The 20,567-nt window shown below is 37.7% G+C and overlaps 1 protein-coding gene across 2 annotated transcripts in view; it reads right to left on the bottom strand.

The window, feature by feature from the left end:
- SLC30A9 (solute carrier family 30 member 9) overlaps positions 1-20,567 on the bottom strand; it is a 93,316-nt gene that overhangs the window by 46,990 nt on the left and 25,759 nt on the right. For both annotated transcript variants that reach the window (XM_057730077.1, XM_057730079.1), the window contains 3 exons: positions 17,929-18,021; positions 17,464-17,546; positions 7,053-7,111 (listed from right to left, as the gene is read on the bottom strand). In XM_057730077.1, coding sequence (XP_057586060.1) covers positions 7,053-7,111; positions 17,464-17,546; positions 17,929-18,021 — 235 coding nt within the window. The remainder of the gene's footprint in view (positions 1-7,052; positions 7,112-17,463; positions 17,547-17,928; positions 18,022-20,567) is intronic.

Below are 20,567 nucleotides of genomic sequence, written 5' to 3'. Positions count from 1 at the left end.
AAGTTCAATGATGAGAAGGAGGCAACCATGAAAATCTGGAAGAAGAATGTTTTAGGCAGAGTATACAGAACAGGCAAAGATTCTGAAACAGAAGTAAGTTTCGTGTGAAGAAAGGGAAAAAAACAAGGCCGGTGTGGCTAATGCAGAGATAGCAAGGAAAATGGTAAGAGCTGAGGCCAGAGGAAGAGGAAGGGACCAAATCCCAACAGGACTTTGTAGACTACGGTAAGGAGTGTGAATTGTATTCCAATAACAAAAAGGAGCCACTGGATGATTTTAAACAGACGCTTGACATAGAATAATTTGTTTTTAAAAGATAAAGTTTATGATACAGAGAATAAATTATGGGGGCAAAAGCAAAGAAGAGAGAGATCAACAGGAGGATAAGAGATGGTGATGATTTAGACTAAGACTTCAATAAAGGATATGGTAAGAAGCAGTCATACTTAGTATCTATTGGACATTCTGGAGAATATGCCAATGGGTCTTGCTAACATTTAAATATAAAAGGGCCTATAATGAATTTCTAACACTGAATGGTTGGGTAAAAAAAGCATGGTCTTTTGCAAAGAAGACAGAGGGGAAGGCAGAATTAATGAACAGGAAAACCAGGAGAAAGACTGTCTTGAGCTTCTACAGAATAAGGCATTCCAAGGAAAATGAGTATTTGTGGGCACTTGAACACTTCATCTTAACTTCCCTGATTTCCATGAAGAGGGAATTTTCCCCTCCTGATACTGTCCGCCCCTTGCACATAACCCTCCCCACTCCCCACTGGCCCCATGGAAGTAGACTAAGTTTAGTGAGGTAGCAAAACTAGTAAATTGGGGAGAGAATGCTGGGCATGCTTAGTTCCCTCCTTTATTTTGGAATTTGGTACACATTCCCTTCTATTCTTCCATGGCTCTATATCGAGGCAGCAGGGATAGAGTTGGCTACAATTTACTAGATAATCTAAGTAAGAAGAGTCTCTAAGTCTTTATGGCTTCAAACTTTGAGAAAGAGCTAAGGAAAACAAATAAGAAGTGAAATTTTAGGTTGTTAGTGTGGCCATGCCATGAAAGAGTTTGTTTTTAATAAGCCACCACAGCTAATGACAGTTTTATCTCCTGGCATGCTACAATGACCTTGAATAAGTACAAACAGTCCTCATTGAAGGTACAGGTCCTATAGGGCAGGCTACTGCAGCTTAAGCTTGAATTCGACAGATACACATTGGCCTCATGTTGTCAAGAAAGCTGAGGTGGGATTCCATTTTAGGCATTAGGAGAGCAAAATGCTTTTCTTTCCTTCCTTCCTTCTTTCCTTCCTTGCTCCCTCCCTCCCTCCCTTTCTTTCTCTCATTTTTTTGCTTTTTTTTGGTTTTTGCACTTTGATAGTGCTTTGCAGTCAGGTCTGCAAGCCAGGATTTAAAAAGCACCTACCAGGACTTTCTAGGTGGCGCAGTGGTTAAGAATCCACCTACCAATGCAGGGGACACAGGTTCGATCCCTGCCCCAGGAAGATACCACATGCTGCGAAGCAACTAAACCCATGAGCCACAACTATTGAGCCTATGTGCCACAACTACTGAAGCCCACGTGCCTAGAGCCCATGCTCCGCAATGAGAGGCCACCACAATGAGGAGTGAGCACACCACAACAAAGAGTAGCCCCTGCTCACTGCAACTAGAGAAAGCCCATGTGCAGCAACAAACACCCAACACAGCCAATAAAATTAATTAATTAATACATAAATAAATTTTTTAAAAATTAAAAAATAGCAAAGAAAAAGCACCTACCAAGTTCCCTGTGGACAACAGAGCAAAAGAGGGAGCTGTGAGCTTTAAAGTGTTAGATTTATAAACTATAAACTCTGACCACGGTTCTAGATTTCTGTGTTATGCTGATAAACAAAAAAAAGAGTGTGTGTGTTTTATTATAATGAGAATATACCATATCCTTTAGTTGAGTAGAAGAAAAAAGCTCAATGAAATTGTTATAGGAACAACAGAAAATGAATATAAGTAAATGATGCTGCTTAAGATAGAAGATGAGAAAGATTTCTTTAGAAGAAAGTTTTGAGAATGTATGGAATAAACAAAATAGATAGCAAAGGAAAGTGTGATCTATAAACCAGAATAAAATGGTTTTTTGTTTGTTTGTTTTATTATCATTTACTTATTTGGCTGTGCCAGGTCTTAGCTGTGGCACACGGGAACTTTGCTGCCACATGTGGGATCTTTAGTTGTGGCAATGTGAACTCTCAGTTGCAGCATGTGGGATCTAGATCCCACGGATTGAACCCAGGCCCCTTGCATTGGGAGCACAGAGTCTTAGCCACTGGACCACTAGGGAGATCTCCAGACAGAATTAGTTATAATAAGGAAAATGAGATTCACTGAGGTCAAACTGCTCCAATAAAGAAGGCTGTAGGGAATTCCCTGGTTGTCCAGTGGTTAGGACCCCATGCTTTCACTGCCAAGGGCAAGGGTTCAATCCCTGGTCGGGGAAAAGATCCCACAAACCACATGGCATGTCCAAAAAAAAAAAAAAGATGGTTGTAGAAAAGGTGAAAATGTGTTGGTAATAACTAGGTCAGAAACAGTGACAAGGTCCAAAGAAATCTAGCAGCTAAAGAAGCAAAATCTTGAAAAGCAAGAGATCCATAAGGACCCAGGATTCACAACCCTCTTGGGAAGCAACTTAAAGCCACCCAAAAGGTCTACAACAAAAGCAACTGGAGAACTGCTCTTTAAAGATCAGAATGGCCAAAAAGATCATTACTGAAACTGGATGATGGGTATATCAAGTATCTATTTTTCTATTTTTGTACATATTTGGAAATTTCCACAACAACCAAGTTCTTTTAATATAAGAACAACAACAAAAAAAACCCCAGAAAATTTGGATAGATTTGAGAGGACTATGAGGAAAATCAGCATAAAACACTCAAAGGACTATTGGTGATTTCAGTGACACCACCATTCCAAGTGCAGATAAAGATACTTCTGATGCTCTGAAGGACTATCCCAAGAAATTCAGAGAATTAGGATTGGAAGGGAAGGCACAGGAAAGTAGAAACATTATTAAAGGGGAAATGTATTAAAGGGATGAAAAATATCAATTAGATATTGTTCTGATGAGAGAAAGCTTGTGGCAAACCCAGAATATAGCGGTTCATATTATTTCACTTCTGGACTTCCCATTAGACAAAGAATACAACAGAAAAAGAAGGATCTGGATCAGAGAGGAAAAAGAGGTACAAATAAAGCAGGTATCTTTATTCCAGCAAATAGGACTAGCCCCATGTGTTTTAGAGAAGGAAGGCAATCATCCTTAGTGGGAGAGTGAGTGTCACTAACAGGAATATGGGAACAGTAGGAATTTAAATACTAAAGTCTTATCCTATTACTACAAAAAAAGAGTATATCAGAAAGAAATTTTATTCAAAACCTATAACATTTCAAGGCTGATGAGTCTTAATCTTCAAAAGCCTGTAAGTGACACAGATTTCAGAAATCAACAGCTACTATTCAAAAATCTGGTGATGATGATCCTCCACGCAGAAAAGACATAAGCCCAGCAGTAAACCTTCCCAGGAGGCAGATCTCACCAGCCTAAATTATTCCATAGCAAAAGCCAGTGTCAGTGGCTGTCAAGGCACAAAAGTGAAGATGCTGATTCACATGACATACAAAGGCCTCACCACTGAAGAGAGTCCAGACCTTCAGTACAGCACTGGGGCACTAGAAACACAGGGCTCAAAGAGGAAATGGAAATTAGCTCACTTTAAATGCAAAGTTGACTCTGGACATGACTACTTGGCACCTTACAGGTGTTGGTGGCTCTGATAAGAGCCATTTCAGTGGAGTGGTGGGAATGAAGCCCAAATGGAGAAGATTCAGGAGAAAATAAGTGGGACAGTAAAGATGACACAAACAGATGGAGAGATATACAATGTTCTTGGATTGGAAGAATCAACATTGTGAAAATGACTATACTACCCAAAGCAATCTACAGACTCAATTGCAATTCCTATCAAATCACCAATGGCATTTTCACAGAATTAGAACAATAAACTTTACAATATTTGTACGGAAACACAAAAGACCCCGAATAGTCAAAGCAATCTTGAGAAAGAAAAACAGAGTTGGGGAATCAGGCACCCTGATTGCAGACTATACTACAAAGCTACAGTAATCAAGACAGTATGGTACTGGCACAAAAACAGAAATATAGCTCAATGGAACAGGATAGAAAGCCCAGAGATAAACCCATGCACTTGTGGTCACCTAATATATGACAAAGGAGGCAAGAACATACAATGGAGAAAAAGTCTCTTCAATAAGTGGTGCTGGGAAAACTGGACAGCTATATGTAAGAGAATGAAATCAGAACACTCCCTAACAGCATACAAAAAAATAAACTCAAAATGGATTAAGGACCTAAATGTAAGGCCAGACTCTGTAAAACTCTTAGAGGAAAACATAGGCAGAACACTCTTTGACATAAATCACAGTAAGATCTTTTTTGACCCACCTTCTAGAGTAATGAAAATAAAACAAAAATTAGCAAACAGGACCTAATTCAACTTAAAAGCTTTTGCACAGCAAAGGAAACCAAAAACAAGATGAAAAGACAACCGTCAGGATGGGAGAAAATATTTGCAAATGAAGCAACTGACAAGGGATTAATCTCCAAAATATACAAACAGCTCATGCAGTTCAATATCAAAAAAACAAACAACCCAATCAAAAAATGGGCAGAAGACCTAAACAGACACTCCTCCAAAGAAGACATACAGATGGCCAACAAATACATGAAAAGACACTCAACATCACTAATTATCAGAGAAATGCAAATCCAAACTACCATAAGTTATCACCTCACACCAGTCAAAACGGCCATCATCAAAAAAAATCAACAATCAATCAATGCTAAAGAGGGTATGGAGAAAAGGGAACCCTCTTGCACTGTTGGTGGAAATGTAAATTGATATAGCCACTATGGAGAACAGTATGGAGATTCCTTTAAAAACTAAAAATAGAACTACCATATGACCCAGCAATCCCACTCCTGGGCATATATCCTGAGAAAACCATAATTCAAAAAGATACACACACCCCAATGTTCACTGCAGCACTATCTACAATAGCCAGGACATGGAAGCAACCTAAACATCCATCAGCAGAGGAATGGATAAAGAAGATGTGGCACATATATACAATGGAATATTACTCAGCCATAAAAAGGAAGGAAATTGTGCCATTTGAAGAGATGTGGATGGACCTAAAGACTGTCATACACAGTGAAGTAAGTCAGAAAGAGAAAAACAAATATCATATTAATGCATATATGTGGAATCTAGAAATATGGTACAGATGAACTGGTTTGCAAGGCAGAAATCAAGACAACAGATGTAGAGAACAAACATGTGGATACCAAGGGTGGAAAGCGGGGCGGGGGATGGAATTTTACTCAGCCATGAAAAGGAACGAAATTGTGCCACTGCAGAGATGTGGATGGACCTAGAGACTGTCATACAGAGTGAAGTAAGTCAGAAAGAGAAAATCAAATATTGTATAATATCGCTAATATGTGGAATCTAGAAAAATGATACAGATGAAGTTATTGCAAAGCAGAAATGGAGACAGATGCAGAGAACAAACATATGGACACCAAGGGGGAAGGGGGGGAGTGGGATGAACTGCAAGATTGGGATTGACATATATACACTACTATGTATAAAATATCAATAGATAACTAATGAGAACCTATTGTACAGCACAGAAAACTCTACTTAATGCTCTATGGTGACCTAAATGTGAAGGAAATCCAAAAAAAAGAGTGGATATATGTATGCATATAGCTGATTCACTTTTCTCTACAGCAGAAACTAACATAACATTGTAAAGCAACTATATTCCAATAAAAATTGATTAAAAGAAAAAAAAAAGAAAAGAAAGAAAGATTTGGGACTGGTCACCAGAGGAACCAATCATATAAGAGGGTTATAACTTTCAGTCCTACCAACCTCCAGGGAGGGGAAAGAGGCTGGAGAATGAGTTCAATCACCAATGGTCAGTGGTTTAATCAATCACACTTATGTAATGAAGCCTCCATGAAACCCTCCATAAAACCCTGAAAGGACAGGGTTTGATGAATGTGTGAAGATTCAGGGAGAGTGGCTTCCATTCCAGAGAGCATGGAAGTTCTGAGCCCCTTCCCACATGCCTTGCCTTCTGCACCTCTTCCATCTGGCTGTTCCTGAATTAATAATAAACTGGCAATCTAGTTAGGAAAAAAAGAAAAAAAGAAGTAGGACAGTAAAGGCAAACTTTCTATATTGGTCCCAATATTAATTTCCTTCTGGTAGGAAGGAAAACACAGTATTCTAGCACATTTGTAGATAAGGTAGTAAATTTGGTGATGGAAAGATAAGGTACTTCCATCAGATTAGATCTATTTTCTCAATGAAATATAAAACAAGGTCATCAGCTGAAGTGGGAAAGTGATTCTATAGGAAGTCTGGGAAGAGAGGAAAAGGTATGCAATAAGTATCTTACAGAATGGGAGAGTGAACATACTATGGAAGTTTAGTACGACTGTCAAATATTGAGTTTCGATTTTGTACACTTACATAATAAAGAAAAAAATCATCAAAATGTCTGTGCAATTTTCTCCTCTAACAGCTGAGCTTCTTTGGGTACAAGTAGAGAATTACCCGTTTGAATGTTAACCAACGTTAAGAGTAGAAGCAAAAAGAATAAAGGAAATTAAGGGTGTATACGAGAAAGCTAAACCTTGGTAAAAACCTAACAAAATAAATCATCTATATCTATATGCTTATGGTTTATAACACAGTTATGAATTTAAAGAGAACTTATGTCCCAATTTCTTTAATTTCAAGAAAGCTGACAGAAGCAAAGAGATTGTAATTCAGTAAATTACAATCTACTTAAGAAAATCTTGGAATAGGATCACAGACATGCTAGATTTTCACCAAGGACTGATATTAGGATTTTCTGTGCAACACATACACACATAACATTAACAAAAAGATATCCTTACCTTGGTGTTTCCCAGAAAGTCTCTATATTCTCTCAATATTTTTTGATTTCTAAATAGCCCTATAAGAAAAGAATTACACAATACATTTAGCTCATACATATGCTTATCAGTCACATTTTAGATTAACACGATTATTCTAAGACTATGTTAGTCTTCTACTAACTACCAACAACAATATCATGTTATTATAAGAAATCTAAATTTGCAACTTGATTAAAAAATTGGCAAAGGACCTGAATAGACTTCTCCAGAGATGATATATAGATGGCCAACAGGCATATAAAAAGATGTTCATATCACTAATCATCAGAGAAATGCAAATCAAAACCACAGTGAGGTATCAATTCACACCCATAAGAATGGCTTCTATCAAAAACAAACAAACAAACAATAAAAAACAAGGGACTTCCCTGGTAGCACAGTGGTTAAGAATCTACCTGCCAATGCAAGGGACACGGGTTCAATCCCTGGGTGGGGAAGATCCCGCATGCCACAGAGCAAAGCCCGTGCACCACAACTACTGAGCCCATGCACTGCAACTACTGAAGCCCGAGAGCCTAGAGCCTGTGCTCCATAACAAGCGAAGCCACCGCCCTGAGAAGCCTGCACACCACAACGAAGAACAGCCCCTGCTCGCCACAACTAGAGAAAGCCCGAGTATAGCAACGAAGACCCAACACAGCCAAAAATAAATAAATAAATAAGATAACAAATAAATCTTAAAAGAAAAAGAAAAAGAAAGAAACAGAAAATAACAAGTATAGGGACTTCCCTGGTGTTCCACTGATTAAGACTCCATGCTCCCAATGCAGGGAGCATGGGTTTGATCCCTGGCCAGGGACTAAGATCCCACATGCTGCACAGCACAGCCAAAATAATAATAATAGTAAAAACAACAACAACAAGTATAGGCAAAGACGTAGAGAAATTGGAAATCTTGAGTATGTCGGCAGGATTATAAAATATTGCAACTGCCATGGAAAGCAACATGGAGGTTCCTCAAAAAATTAAAAACTACCATATGATCTAGCAATCCCACTTCTGGGTATATACCCAAAAAATTTAAAGCACGGTCTCAAAGAAGTATTATCACACCCAAATTCAAAAAAGATTTTCAGTGTAAGAGATACATTTTCTGGAGATGTTTCATAACAGTGTGAATATACTTAACACTTCGGAACTGTACACAAAAAAAGTTACAATTTGTATTTCTGCAATGAGATAAAAGCAGTTTGCTAAGATTCTCTTCTCAATAGTAACTTAAAAATGAGTTATTTAAGCTTGATATAAGAACCAATTCTTCATTGTTAGCTCAAAGTTTAAAAATAAGAGAAAAACTATTTTTCTATTACTGTGCTCTCTCAAAATCTGTACTTTAAATATCCAGAACCTTTTTCACCTTGCGAAGACCTTAAAAATACATCAACCTATTAAGAATGAGTATCCCTAATGCCCACAGGTCTCCCAATTTTATCTTCTATTAAAAGGAAACAGGTCTCCTATTAGAAATGGCTGATTCCCAACCTGGGGCAGGAAATATACAAGATAAACCTGAAACACCTTATTATACCTAAAAGCAAGGATGTTACAATAGTACCAGGGTTTTCACAAAAGGACTTCAGAGCCAATCTGAGATGTCTCCACTGGTCAACAGTGAAGTTGAGCACCACGACTTCGCCTACTTTGTTCTTTCCTTCCTTGCATGTCTTCTCCATGTTCTTCCTGATCTTCTGATCTCCTTCTTATCACACTGCTCTCCCTCTTGACACTGAACACCCAAACTCTCCAGAAACTCTCCCTACCCCTTTTCTTCCTGTGCTAGTGACCACAACTGTCTCACAATTTTCACCTAGAAATTTCATCAACTCAACAGGAGAAGGAAATGTCACCTTTAAGCTTTGGTCCTATGCATAACTTAGAAATATAGTTAAAGAATTCAGAATCCTCCTAAATAAAGCCAGACCAAAAAAAAAAAAATTCTAATTTTTGCAGATACTGGCATGTCTATCTCTATTTTAATCCTGCCACACTATCGTTCAGTTCCGCAGAGTAAGAGAACTATAACTGTAGTACAAGTATATAATCCCCCAATGGATTATGCCCTACTGGAATAAAATTTGATCATACCCTATATTAGCACCAGTATTGCCTATAAAGAAACCCAACAGAAGCCATTAACTGAAGAGTGATACCACAATTATGGGGCTCCCTGACCCCCACATGTATTTCTTTCATTGAAAGTAAACATTTCAGGGAATTCAGTGGTAAGGACTTTGCACTTCCACTCCAGGGGGCACAGGTTCGATCCCTGGTCAGTGAACTAAGATCCTATAAGCTGCGCAGCATGGCCAAAAAACCAGTAAACATTTCAGCTACAGACTTAACACATCCCTATCAAAAACGCCAGGACATTTTTCACAGATATAGAACCAAAAAATTCTAAAAGTTTTATGAAACCACAGAAGACCCCAAATAGCCAAAGCAATACTGAGAGAAAAGAATAAAGCTGGAAGTATCACATGCCTGATTTCAAACTACACTACAAAGCCACAGTAATCAAAACAGCATGGTATTGGCAGAAAAACAAACATACATCAATAGAACAGAATTGAGAGCCCAGAAATAAACCCACACATATATGGATGATTAATTTATGACAAAAGAGCAAATGACAGAATGGTCTGGATGGCGGCGAAGTAGAGAGACGTGGAGTGCATCCCTCTCCACAGATGCATTGGGAATGCACGGAAGGACACAGTCATTCCCACAGAGAACCAGCTGAACACCAGCAGACGGCCTCGGACACCGGAAAGGGCTGTGGAGAACCTGACATAGCCGACTGAATATTCGTCTAATCCAATACTTGGACATTAGTCTGAAGCTTGGACAGTCTTCTATAAACACCTCTATCACCAGGACAAGCAACCCCAAAAGCTTGGACAACCATGAGGAAACAAAGAAACACCATGCAGGCAAAGGAGCAGGAAAAAAACCCACAAGACCAAATAAATGAGGAGGAAATAGGAAAAATGCCTGAAAAAGAATTTAGAGTCAGGATAGTAAAAATGATACAAAATCTCGATAACAAAATAGAGAAAGTACAAGAAACAGTTCATAAGAACTCAGAAAAACAAACAGCAATGGATAACAAAATAACTGAAATTAAAAATACTCTAGATGCTCTAACCAGCAGAATGACTGAGGCAGAAGAACGAATAAGTGAGTTGGAAGATAGAATGGAAGAAATAAACGCCACAGAGCAGGAAAAAGATAAAAAAATAAAAAGACTAGAAGACAGCCTCAGAGACCTCAGTGATAACCTTAAACGTACCAACATTCGAATTATAGGCATCCCAGAAGAAGAAGAAAACAAGAAAGGGTCTGTGAAAATATTTGAAGAGGTTCTAGTGGAAAACTTCCCCAACATGGGAAAGGAAATAATGAACCAAGTCCAAGAAGCACAGAGAGTCCCATACAGAATAAACCCAAGGAGAAATACACCAAGACACATATTAATCAAACTAACGACAATTAAACACAAAGAAAAAATATTAAAAGCAGCAAGAGAAAAGCAACAAACAACATATAAGGGAAAACCCATCAGGATAACAGCTGACCTTTCTACAGAAACTCTGCAGGCCAGAAGGGAATGGCAGGATATACTGAAAGTCCTGAAAGAGAGAAACCTACAGCCAAGAATACTTTACCCAGCAAGAATCTCATTCAGATTTGAGGGAGAAATCAAAAGCTTTCCAGACAAGCAAAAGTTAAGAGAATTCAGCACCACCAAACCAGCCTTACAACAAGTGCTAAAGGAACTTCTCTAAGTAGGAAACACAAGAAAAGGAAAACACCTACAAATACAAACCCAAAACAATTCAGAAAATGGTCATTGGAACACACATGTCAATAATCACTTTAAATGTAAATGGATTAAATGCTCCAACCAAAAGACACAGACTGGCTGAATGGATACAAAAACAAGACCCTTCTATATGCTGCCTACAAGAAACCCACTTCAGACCAAGGGATACATATAGACTGAAAGTGAAGGGATGGAAAAAGATATTCCATGCAAATGGAAGTCAAAAGAAAGCTGGAGTAGCAGTACTCCTATCAGACAAATTAGACTTGAAAGTAAAGACTATTAAAAGAGACAAGGAAGGGCACTACATAATGATCAAGGGATCCATCCAAGAAGAACAGATCACAATGGTAAATATCTATGCCCCCAATATAGGAGCACCTCAATACATAAGGCAAATGCTAACAGCTATAAAAGGGGACATCGACAGTAACACAATTATAGTGGGAGACTTGAACACCCCACTTACATCAATGGACAGATCATCCAAACAGAAAATAAATAAAGACACACAAGAGTTTGAGAAGGATAGCTTTAAATGACACATTAGACCATCTCGACTTAATTGATATTTATAGGACATTCCATCCAAAAACAACAGACTACACTTTCTTCTCAAGTGCACACGGAACATTTTCCAGGATAGATCACATCTTGGGTCACAAATCAAACCTCAGCAAATTCAAGAAAATTGAAATCATATCAAGCATCTTCTCAGACCACAACGCCATGAGACTAGATATCAATTACAGGAAAAAAACTGCAAAAAATACAAACACATGGAGGCTAAACAATTCACTCTTAAACAACCAAGGAATCACTACAGAAATCAAAGAGGAAATCAAAAAGTATCTAGAAACAAATGACAACGAAAACACAACAACCCAAAACCTATGGGACGCAGCAAAAGCAGTTCTAAGAGGGAAGTTTATAGCAATACAGTCCTACCTTAAGAAACAAGAAAATGATCGAATAAACAACCTAACCTTACACCTCAAACAACTAGAGAAAGAAGAACAAAGAAACCCCAAAGTGAGCAGAAGGAAAGAAATCGTAAAGATCAGAGCAGAAATAAATGAAAAAGAAAGGAAAGAAACCATAAGAAAAATAAATAAAACTAAAAGCTGGTTCTTTGAGAAGATTAACAAAATTGATAAACCATTAGCCAGACTCATCAAGAAAAAAAGGGAGAAGATGCAAATCAACAGAATTAGAAATGAAAAAGGAGAAGTCACAACGGACACCTCAGAAATACAAAACATCATGAGAGACTACTACAAGCAACTATATGCCAATCAATTGGATAACCTGGAAGAAATGGATACATTCTTAGAAAAATACAATCTTCCAAGACTGAACCAGGAAGAAATAGAAACCATGAACAGACCAATCACAAGTACAGAAATTGAGGCAGTGATTAAAAATCTCCCAACACACAAAAGCCCAGGACCAGATGGATTCACAGGCGAATTCTATCAAACATTTCGAGAAGAGTTAACACCTATCCTTCTCAAACTCTTCCAAAATATTGCAGAAGGCGGAGCACTCCCAAACTCATTCTATGAGGCTACCATCACCCTGATACCAAAACCAGGCAAAGATGTCACAAAAAAAGAAAACTACAGACCAATATCACTGATGAATATAGATGCAAAAATCCTCAACAAAATACTAGCTAACAGACTGCAACAGCACATTAAAAAAATCATACACCACGATCAAGTGGGGTTTATCCCTGGGATGCAAGGATTCTTCAATATACGCAAATCAATCAACGTGATACATCATATCAACAAATTGAAGGATAAAAACCATATGATCATTTCAATAGATGCAGAAAAAGCTTTTGACAAAGTTCAACATCCATTTATGATAAAAGCTCTCCAGAAAATGGGCATAGAAGGAAATTACCTCAACATCATAAAAGCCATATATGACAAACCAAAAGCCAACATTGTTCTCAATGGAGAAAAACTGGAAGAATTCCCTCTAAGAACAGGAACAAGACAAGGGTGTCCACTCTCACCACTGTTATTCAACATAGTTTTGGAAGTGTTAGCCACAGCAATCAGAGAAGAAAAAGAAATTAAAGGAATCCAAATTGGAAAAGAAGAAGTAAAATTATCACTCTTTGCAGATGACATGATACTATATATAGAAAACCCTAAAGACTCTACCAGAAAACTGCTCGCACTAATTGATGAGTTTAGTAAAGTAGCAGGATACAAAATTAATGCACAGAAATCTCTTGCATTCCTATACACGAACAACGGAAGAGCAGAAAGAGAAATTAAGGAAACTCTCCCATTCACCATTGCAACAAAAAGAAGAAAATACCTAGGAATAAACCTGCCTAAGGAGGCAAAAGATCTGTATGCAGAAAACTTTAAGACATTGATGAAAGAAATCAAAGATGACATAAACAGATGGAGGGATATACCATGTTCCTGGATTGGAAGAATCAACATCGTGAAAATGACTGTACTACCCAAAGCAATTTACAGATTTAATGCAATCCCGATCAGATTACCAATGGCATTTTTCACAGAACTAGAGCAAGAAATCTTACGATTTGTATGGAAACGCAAAAGACCCCGAATAGCCAAAGCAATCTTGAGAAGGAAAAATGGAGTTGGTGGAATCAGGCTTCCTGACTTCAAACTATACTACAAGGCCATAGTGATCAAGACAGTATGGTACTGGCACAAAAATAGAAAGGAAGATCAATGGAACAGAATAGAGAACTCAGAAGTAAGCCCAAACACATATGGGCACCTTATCTTTGACAAAGGAGGCACGAGTATACAATGGAAAAAAGACAGCCTCTTCAATAAGTGGTGTTGGGAAAATTGGACAGCAACATGTACAAGAATGAAATTAGAACACTTCCTAACACCATACACAAAAATAAACTCCAAATGGATTAAAGACCTACATATAAGGCCAGACACTATCAAACTCCTAGAGGAAAACATAGGCAGAACACTCTTTGACATACATCAAAGCAACATCCTTTTTGACCCACCTCCTAGAATCATGGAAATAAAATCAAGAATAAACGAATGGGACCTCATGAAACTTAAAAGCTTTTGCACAGCAAAAGAAACCATAAATAAGACTAAAAGGCAACCCTCAGAATGGGAAAAAATAATTGCCTATGAAACAACGGACAAAGGATTAACCTCCAAAATATACAAGCAGCTCATGCAGCTTCATATCAAAAAAGCAAATAACCCAATCCACAAATGGGCAGAAGACCTAAATAGACATTTCTCCAAAGAAGACATACAGATGGCCAACAAACACATGAAAAGATGCTCAACATCACTCATCATCAGAGAAATGCAAGTCAAAGCCACAATGAGGTATCACCTCACACCAATCAGAATGGCCATCATCACAAAGTCTGGAAACAACAAATGTTGGAGAGGGTGTGGAGAAAAGGGAACTCTCCTGCACTGTTGGTGGGACTGTAAGTTGGTACAGCCACTATGGAAAACAATTTGGAGGTTCCTTAAAAAACTACAAATAGAACTACCATATGATCCAGTCATCCCACTCCTGGGCATATACCCAAAGAAAACCATAATCCCAAAAGAAACTTGTACCATAATGTTTATTGCAGCACTCTTTACAATAGCCAGGACATGGAAGCAACCGAAATGCCCATCAACAAATGAATGGATACAGAAGATGTGGCATATATATACAATGGAATATTACTCAGCTATAAAAAGGGATGAGATGGAGCTATATGTAATGAGGTGGATAGAACTACAATCTGTCATACAGAGTGAAGTAAGTCAGAAAGAGAAAGACAAATATTGTATGCTAACTCACATATACGGAATCTAAAAATGGTTCTGATGAACTCAGTGACAAGAACAGGGAAGCAGATACAGGGAATGGACTGGAGAACTCGAGGTATGGGAGGGGGCGGGGGGTGAAGGGGAAACTGAGAAGAAGCGGGAGAGTAGTACAGACATATATATACTACCAACTGTAAAATAGTCAGTGGGAAGTTGTTGTATAACAAAGGGAGTCCAACTCGAGGATGGAAGATGCCTTAGAGGACTGGGGCAGGGAGGGTGGGGGGGAATCGAGAGGGGGGCGTCAAGGAAGGGAGGGAATATGGGGATATGTGTATAAAAACAGTTGATTGAACCTGGTGTACCCCCCAAAAAAATAAAATAAAATAATAATTAAAAAAAAAAAAAAAAAAAAAAAAGAGCAAATGACATACAATGGAAAAAGGACAGTCTCTCCAATTAACGCTACTGGGAAAGCAGGATGGCTACGTGGAAAAAGATGAAACTAGGCTATTATCTCACACCTTACACAAAAATCAAAATGGATTAAAGGCTTAAATGTAAGACTTGAAACAATAAAACTCTTAGAAGAAAACATAAGCAGTACATGCTCTGACACAGATCTTTACAATATCTTTCCAGATATATATCTTCAGACAAAGAAAAGAAGAGCAAAAATAAACAGGGACTTCTCTGGTGGCACAGTGGTTAGGAATCCACCTGCCAATGTAGGGGACATGGGTTTGAACCCTGGTCTGGGAAGATCCCACATGCCATGGAGCAACTAAGCCTGTGAGCTGCAACTACTGAGCCTGTGTGCTGCAACTGCTGAAGCCTATGTACCTAGAGCCCATGCTCCACAGCAAGAGAGGCCACAGCACTGAGAAGCCACAACAAAGAGCAGCCCCTGGCTGCCACAACTAGAGAAAGCCCACGCACAGCAGCGAAGACCCAACAAGCAAATAAATAAATAAATAAATAAATAAATATAAAACAATAAACAAACATGACCACATCAAACTAAAAAGCTCATGCACAGCAAAGAAAACCATCAACAAAACAAAAAGACAGCCAACCTACTGAATGGGAAAAGAAATGAAGTATCTGATAAGGGGTTAATATCCAAAAAATATAAACAACTCAATTAAATAACAACAAAAAAATCAACCCAATTCAAAAATGCAGAAGAGCTGAATAGGCATTTTTACAAAGACATTTTTCCATACAGATGGCCAATAGAACATGAAAAGATGTTCAATATTACTAATCATTAGGGAGATGCAAATCAAAACACGAGACATCACTTCGTGCCTGTAAGAATGGCTAGTATCAAAAAGGCAAGAAAAAACAAGTGTTGGTGAGGATGTGGAGAAAAGGAATACCAACAGTATGGAGAGTCCTCAAAAAATTAAGAAGAGAACTACTATAGGACTTCCCTGGTAGCGCAGTGGTTAAGAATACATCTGCCAATGCAGGGGACATGGGTTTGAGCCCTGGTCCAGGAAGATCGCACATGCCATGAAGCCACTAAGCCTGTGCACCACAACTACTGAGCCTGTGCTCTAGAGGCCACAAGCTACAACTATTGAGCCCGTGTGCCACAACTACTGAAGTCCGCGAGCCTAGAGCCCGTGCTCCGCAATAAGGGAAGCCACCACCCTGAGAAAGCCCGAGCACCACAATGAAGAGCAGCCCCCACTCTCCACAACTAAAGAAAGCCTGTGTGCAGCAACAAAGACCCAATACAGCCAATAAGCAAAAATAAAAATAAATAAATTTTAAAAAAAAGAACTACTATATGAACCAGATATCCCACTTCTGAGTATTTAATCCAAAGAATATGAAAACACTAATTAGAAAAGATAAATGCACCCCTATGTTCATCACAGCATTATTTTCAATAGCCAAGAAATGCAAACAACCTAAGTGCCCAACAACAGATGAATGGATAAAGATGTGATATTTTTACTCAATGGAATACTACTCAGCCATAAAAAAGATAAACTTTCTCAGATGGAGAGAGATAAATACCTTATGATTTCACTCATATGTGGACTATAAAAATCAAACAAACAAATGAAATAAATAAACAATCCAAAGTAAACCAAAAGTGTAGATACAGAAAACAGTAGTGGTTACTGGCGGGGAAGGGGCAGGGTTGAGGGTGAAATGGGTAAAATGGACCAACTGTACAGTAACAGATGGAAACTAAATTTTTGGTTGTTATCACACTGTAGGATAAACAGAAGTAGAAATATAATGTTGTACACATGAAATACATAATGTTATAAACCAATGTTGCCTCAAAAAAAATAAATTTTTAAAAAAGAAAGTGAATATTTCATTCCTGTGGATTTAACTGTAGCTCTCTTTAGCATATCTGTGAATATAAAGATACTCAACAGCTGATTGCTTCTTTCAAGAGGCCAAAACCCCTTATAAATTAGGATTCACTTTTAGAACAGGTACAATCTTCAAATTAGACCCTAAGTTTTAATATTCATATTGTCTTATAGAAACAGCAAACTAGTTTTGCTTGCTTTCATGATCTTCAAAAAGCTATAGAGGAGAAAACAAACTGATACTGTTTTTATAAAATAAGTGAATCCTAAAATGAAAACTGGCATTTGCTAGAACCAACAAAGCCAAAGTCAAGAGGTGGGTAACCACTATTATAGGCACAGGTCTTACTTACAAGTTGCTTCAGTTAACTCAGCTTTAAAGTGAAAATACTTACTTTCTCTATATTCTATTTCTGCTTCCTTACGAAGTTTTTTCTCTCTGGCAAGAGCTTCAGGGCTTCCCCAAACTTCCAAAGATCTGTGTACACACACATGGACACCAATAATAACAATTTTAATGATTTTATTATAATCATATTCCAATCCAGATAATTAAAACTATATATGAGAATTTGACAACAAAACATAAGGTCCTTTAAGAAAAATATGAAGCACTGAAGAAACTTTTCTAAATTAAATCTAAACAATAAGAGAAAATTCAACAGCAAATTTTCTCATAAATTATGACTTTTTTTTTTGCTAACTAGTACATACTAGTAACTCTCAGATAAACAAATTTGCAAATGTAAAAATATTGTTTTAAAACATGTCATTTTTAAAATTCTGAGTCTGTCTAAATTGCGTTTTTATTAATCCCAAATTCAGCTTGTATTTTTATTCTAAAAGAACTATGTTCTTACTTTGCCTCCACATCTGATCTCAAGTATACAGTAAAAGACTCGGTATCTTCATGAGGACTTCGTCGTCTGATTTTTCGAAGTTGTTCTAGATCACTGAAGAAAGAAACATATTGCATTTATTTAGACGAGGTTCATATAGTTCATGTACTTAAAAGGATTAAAGACAGATTAAAAGCCACTACACTGACTTTCATTTTAATAGCTAACTCTGTATAGCCTGTAAAAATCAGTCTAAAGATGTCATTTTGTACACAAAACTGGTTTAGAGACAGCTGAAAAACTAAGAATTATTCTTGATGCTCAGTATAGATACCATAACATAATAAGTAGAGAGTCAATTCCTTTATCAGTGCTTGTATTTTTACTGCTGGGAACACACCATTGCAATGTCTGATGTATGAAGAAAAAAAGTAAAAAGTGGAAAAAACATAATTAGAGTATTATCCCTCTCTTTAAGAATTTAAATTTAATATTTACAGTCATTTGTTTACATCCAGATTAATACTAAGTGGTAATATCATTCATAGATATCAAGTAATAAAGAGTAAATGTCAATTTCATGCTATTTAATTATCTTCCTTTCTCTTAAATTCTAAAAGGTTTATACATTTATCAACTTACTGCTAAACAGTCATTCTAAATTTGATCATTGGTCTTCCGAAGGAAATTCTGTAACAGCAACAAAAAGACCTATAAATAAAAATCTGGAGAGTTCCCTGGTGGTCTAGTGGTTAGGATTCCGGGCTTTCACTGCCATGACCCAGGTTCAATGCCTGGTCGGGGAACTAAGACCCTGCAAGCCACGTGGCACAGACAAAAAATAAATAAAGGAAAATAAAAAGAAAATAAGTCAACAATCAACTATCACACAACAGTAAAAAAAAAGTCTGGTCCAGGTAACAAAAGATATATATTTTAGCTTCCTCTCTGTCACTGACTCACTCAATGAGCTAGGTCACCACTAACATCCTTATTATATTCCCTGGCCTATACTGTGAAGACAGCAATACCTAACCTACCTAACTCACAAAATTTTTGTGTGTGAAACCATATAGTTTTATACCATTACTATAATTGGCTGTTGTTTCAATACTTATGGAAGTTATAAAATTGATTACAGGAATCCTTATTTCTTGACACTATACCACAGAAAATGTGACCGTGGACTGGGGGTGGGGATGGGGGAGGCTAGATAATCTGATGTCTAAATTACCGAGAAATCTTCCACATAAATATGGCTTTTCTAAGGGAACCCTCCTGCACTACTGGTGGGACTGTAAAGTGACACAGCCACTATGGAAAACAGCATGGAGGTTCCTCAAAAAACTAAAAATAGAACTACCATATGACCCTGCAATCCCACTACTGGGCATATACCTGGAGAAAACCATAATTCAAAAAGATAATATACCGGGGCTTCCAAGGTGGCGCAGTGGTTGAGAATCCGCCTGCCAATGCAGGGGACACGGGTTCGATCCCTGCTCCAGGAAGATTCCCACATTCCGTGGAGCAACTAAGCCCGTGCGCCACAACTATTGAGCCTGCGCTTTAGAGCCCGTGCGCCACAACTATTGAGCCCATGTGCTGCAACTACTGAAGCCCACGCACCTAGAGCCCGTGCTCCTCAACAAGAGAAGTCACGGCAAGGAGGAGCCTGCGCACCACAACGAACAAGTAGCCCCCACTCACCGCAACTAAAAAGAAAGCCCGCACACAGCAAAAACGACCCAACACAGCCAATAAAATAAATTAATTAATTAATTAAAAAAAAAAAGATACATGTACCACAATGTTCATTGCAGCATTATTTACAATAGCCAGGACATGGAAGCAACCTAAATGTCCACTGACACATGAATGGATAAAGATGTGGCACATACATACAATGGAATATTACTCAGCCATGAAAAGGAATGGAATTGAGTTATCTGTAGTGAGGTGGATGGACCCAGAATCTGTCATACAGAGTGAAGTTAAGTCAGAAAGAGAAAAACAAATACCATATGCTAACATATATGTGGAATCTAAAAAAATGGTACTGATGAATTCAGTGGCAGAGGAAGAATAAAGATGCAGAGGTAGAGAACAGACTTGAGGACATGGAGCGGGGGGAGAAGCTGGGACAAAGTGAAAGAGTAGTATTGACATTTATACACTACCAAATGTAAAATAGATATAGCTAGTGGGAAGCAGCTACACGACACAGGGAGATCAACTCAATGACTGGTGATGGCCTAGAGGGGTGGGATAGGGAGGCTCAAGAGGGAGAGATAGGGCGATATATGTATAAATACAGCTAATTCACTTTGTTGTACAGCAGAAACGGGCACAACAGTGTAAGGTTTTTATATCCCAATAAAGATTGGAAAAAAAAAAAAAAACAGAAACCAAATTAAACTAACATCCTGAATGGAAAAAAAAAAACCTTATAGCTTTTCTAGGTAAATGTACAAGGGGAGGAAAACTTTAAATTTTTGAAAATACCTCAATACGTATTTTAAAACTTTAAATTTTTGAAAATACCTCATTTTTGAAAAAATACCTCAATAAATCTCTTTAATTATAAGAAAATTAATAACAAGATACCAGAAAGAAGGAAAATAATTTATAATCAACATGAACCACAGCTGGAGTGTGAA

This window comes from Hippopotamus amphibius, chromosome 3 (genome assembly GCF_030028045.1).
Source record: "Hippopotamus amphibius kiboko isolate mHipAmp2 chromosome 3, mHipAmp2.hap2, whole genome shotgun sequence".
Classification (NCBI taxonomy): domain Eukaryota; kingdom Metazoa; phylum Chordata; class Mammalia; order Artiodactyla; family Hippopotamidae; genus Hippopotamus; species Hippopotamus amphibius.
This window is presented reverse-complemented; position numbering and strand designations above follow the sequence as displayed.